General features: G+C 44.7%; 1 protein-coding gene across 1 annotated transcript in view; it reads left to right on the forward strand.

Moving 5' to 3' along the window:
* Positions 1-3,080, forward strand: part of zgc:153431 (CSC1-like protein 2) — a gene marked incomplete at its 3' end in the record, with an annotated part of 4,040 nt that extends 960 nt beyond the window's left edge. The window contains exons 2-5 of the mRNA XM_034865735.1: positions 504-542; positions 2,182-2,272; positions 2,503-2,540; positions 2,852-3,080. Coding sequence (XP_034721626.1) covers positions 2,195-2,272; positions 2,503-2,540; positions 2,852-3,080 — 345 coding nt within the window. The remainder of the gene's footprint in view (positions 1-503; positions 543-2,181; positions 2,273-2,502; positions 2,541-2,851) is intronic.
* Between the last annotated feature and the right edge of the window lie 999 nt (positions 3,081-4,079).

Here is a 4,079-nt window from a genome sequence, read left to right on the forward strand (position 1 = left end):
AGGTATGTATATTAGAGATGGAGGTATGTCACTCTGTGTCTAATGTATATTAGAGATGGAGGTATGTCACTCTGTGTCTAATGTATATTAGAGATGGAGGTATGTCTCTCTGTGTCTAATTTATATTAGAGATGGAGGTATGTACAGATAACATGCGAGCGAGTGTGTACTCTGAATGAATCTGAATGATTCTCCGTGTACTATAGTACTTTGATTATTTGGTGGAAGTATTCACACATGAAGGATCACGTACTGGTGAAAGAACAATAATGAAATATAATATCTATATTGCGCAGCTCTACTTTAATCTCACAGCTAAAGCAGTTAGTGGGTTAAAAAGAAGTGAGTGTTGCAGAATGGACCCTGATGGTTACCATCATCAGATATCAGTTGAAATCAGCTGATAGCACAAGACTGACTGAAAATGGGTGGGTGTGATGGTTGTGTTGCCGTGGCGACGCTGTCTCACAGCGCTGAGTGATGTTTCTGTTTCTCTCCTTAAGACTGAAGAAGAGTTTCAGAGACCTGAGGGAGCGAGAATAGTATGTTGGTGCCTCCTCTGTTTGGTTTGTCTGCTAACATCTTCATCCTCCTCTTCCTACTCCCAGGTGTGATGGTAGCATCACACCTGCAACCATCACACTTGCTAAATCAGATGCTAGCTAGTGTGATGCTAGCAGGTGTGATGTTAACAGATGTGATGCTATCAAATGTGATGCTAGCAGGTGTGATGCTATCAAATGTGATGCTAGCAGGTATGATGCTAGCTCAAGTGACGCTAGCAGGTGTGATGCTAACAGGAGTGATGCTAGCAGGTGTGATGCTAGCAGATGTTATGCTAGCAGGTAGGATGCTGGCAGAAGTGATGATAACCCTGCTCTACACTTGTCTTCATTTTAATGTTAACAGATGTGATGCCAGCAGGTGTGATGCTAGCAGGTGTGATGCTAAAATGTGTAATGCTAGCAGGTGTGATGATAGCAGGTCTGATGCTAGCAGGTGTGATGCTAACATGTGTGATGCTAAGAGATTTGATGCTAACAGATGTGATGCTAACCCTGCTCTACACTTTCTGTCTTCATTTTAATGTTGACAGATATAATGCTAGCAGGTGTGATGCTAACATATGGGATGCTAGCAGGTATGATTAGAGCAGGTGTGATGCTAGCAGATGTGATGCTAACCCCGCTCTACACTTGTTTTCATTTTAATGTTAACTTAGCCGGAGACGAGACACAGATAACTATGAGCCGGTAGCAGGCAACAGGTAACCGGCAGTGTGTGTCTGTAGCTTAGTGATGGAACCCCGTGGCGTACTAGATGTTTTGCCCCATGGCGTGCTAGATGTAGGCCCCATGGCGTGCTAGATGGTTAGCCCTGTGGCGTGCTAGATGGTTTGCTCCCTTCACTCAACCAGTGGTCTGAAGATCTATGTTCCCAGGCTCCTATCTTACCCAACTCAATATCTTTATGATATGAAACAACCCCGAAATCACCATCACCAAACCCACCAGACTACATGTAAATAAACGCTAAAAGTAGTGATTATTTACATGGAGTCTGGTGGAGATATGCTGCTCTATACACGCTAAAAGTAGTGATTATTTACATGGAGTCTGGTGGAGATATGCTGCTCTATACACGCTAAAAGTAGTGATTATTTACATGGAGTCTGGTGGAGATATGCTGCTCTATACACGCTAAAAGTAGTGATTATTTACATGGAGTCTGGTGGAGATATGCTGCTCTATACACACTAAAAGTAGTGATTATTTACATGGAGTCTGGTGGAGATATGCTGCTCTATACACGCTAAAAGTAGTGATTATTTACATGGAGTCTGGTGGAGATATACTGCTCTATACACACTAAAAGTAGTGATTATTTACATGGAGTCTGGTGGGTTTGGTGATGGTGATTTCTGTTTCATGTTAAACTAAAATGATCTTTGTCTTTAACTAAAGGTCTATCTCTGTAGGGATCCATCCCATAATGTTGTAACACATTTTTACAACTTTATTGGTCCCCCCCCCCCCCCATGTTGCTGTTTCCAGAGAGAATCAGGTTGATGTTTGTGTTTCTACTTCCTGTTAGCTCCCCCAATCAGCTTTCAGGGCCAAAGGTCAGAGCGGCTAACAAGCTAACCGCTAACAGCTGACTGCTTCCTGTGTGTGTCCACAGCGTTGCCTCGGCGATGCACTCGGAGACGCCCGACCGCTACGAACGCCTCACGTCCGTCTCGTCCTCAGTCGACTTCGACCAGAGAGACAACGTAAGGACGCTTTCATCACTCCTCCTCCTCCCTTCCTCCTCCTTCCTCTCTCTCTCCTTCTCCCTCCTTCCTTCCTTCCTCCTTTCCTTCCGCCCTTTACCGTCCTCCCTTCATCCTCCCTTCTTGTCCTTCTCCCTCCTCCCTTCCTGTTCCTCGTTCTCCCTCCTTCCTTATGGTCCTCCTCCTCCTCCCTTTCTCTCTCTTCCTGATTCTTCTGTTTGTTCCTGCAGGGTTTCTGCTCGTGGCTGACGGCCATCTTCAGAATAAAGTGAGTATCAGTCTGTTGCCATGGGAACGTTGTGGAGTGACGTCATCACGCTACATCACTCTATTTTTCATCAAAACCCGCAATTTCATCGCATTAAACCGCGTAAACCTCCTCATATTCCATCGCGTTTATGGAGAAAACGTGACGCATAATATATCTCTGGAAAAATATTCTGCTGTTCAGGTCTTATTTACAACCTGAGCAGGTGGAGCACGCTGGGACTGTTATTATCATAATCACATGATAATCACATGATAATCACATGATAACATGTTATAATGTGAGGTCTGTGATGTGCCCCCCCCCCCCAGGGATGAGGAGATCCGGGAGAAGTGTGGCGAGGACGCGGTCCACTACCTGTCCTTCCAGCGCCACATCATCGGCCTGCTGGTGGTCGTCGGCGTCCTCTCCGTCGGCATCGTCCTGCCCGTCAACTTCTCCGGAGACCTGCTGGGTAAGCACCCCACGGCAGCCAATCAGAGCACCCCACGGCAGCCAATCAGAGCACCCCACGGCAGCCAATCAGGAGCCCCTCAGAGCGTCACACAGCAGCTAATCATCACAATATTTTCAGTGGCGATATCAATACACCGGCACCGAGTATGGATCTGTTATTATATATTATATATGTGTTATATATAATATATATTCCTTTTGGGGACGTCATTGGTCATTGGGAAAAATTAGAAGTAAAATTAGAAAGAAAAAACCTAAAATGTAATGAAATGTAAGCTAGCTTTAGTGCGTAGCTAGCTTTAGTGTGTAGCTAGCTTTAGTGTGTAGCTAGCTTTGTTAGCTTTCCTACTTGCGGCTGATCAGCAGTCAATGAAATAACCTAAAACCTTTAATATTTCTACTCCCGTTCCACCGTGTTGAGAGAAATACCGCAGAAAACGCCAAAGAAGAGACAAAAGGAAGCGAAAAACTGATAACACAAAGTTTCCCTCCAAAAAACATAAGCTAGCTGGCACTAGCTCGATTAGCTGTCACTAGCTCGATTAGCTGTCACTAGCTCGATTAGCTGTCGCTAGCTCGATTAGCTGTCACTAGCTCGATTAGCTGTCGCTAGCTCGATTAACTGTCGCTAGCTTGATTAACTGTCGCTAGCTCGATTAGCTGTCACTAGCTCGATTAGCTGTCACTAGCTTGATTAGCTGTTGCTAGCTCGATTAGCTGTTGCTAGCTCGATTAGCTTGCCCTGCAGCTCATAGTTCTGAACTATGACTCTTCCTCCTGCAGGCTAACAGGGGCTAACTGATTAGCTTTAACCACATTCACTAGAATCTGCTAACTACCATTTAATTCACGACGCCACACAGCTTACAGCGCTGCTCATACGTGTCCCCCCCCCCTGGCTCAAGTTGATTAAAAAGAGGAATAAACAAATCATCTTCTGGAAATTAATCTTAATGCTTTAATGGAAAAAAAAAGAAGGAAAAATCCAACATTTAAGGACGTTCGTCCTTAAAATACAGGGGCATAAGTATACACCCCCTATGTTAAAATACAGGGGCATAAGTATACACCCCCTATGTTAAA

This window comes from Etheostoma cragini, unplaced genomic scaffold (assembly GCF_013103735.1).
Source record: "Etheostoma cragini isolate CJK2018 unplaced genomic scaffold, CSU_Ecrag_1.0 ScbMSFa_2532, whole genome shotgun sequence".
Classification (NCBI taxonomy): Eukaryota; Metazoa; Chordata; class Actinopteri; order Perciformes; family Percidae; genus Etheostoma; species Etheostoma cragini.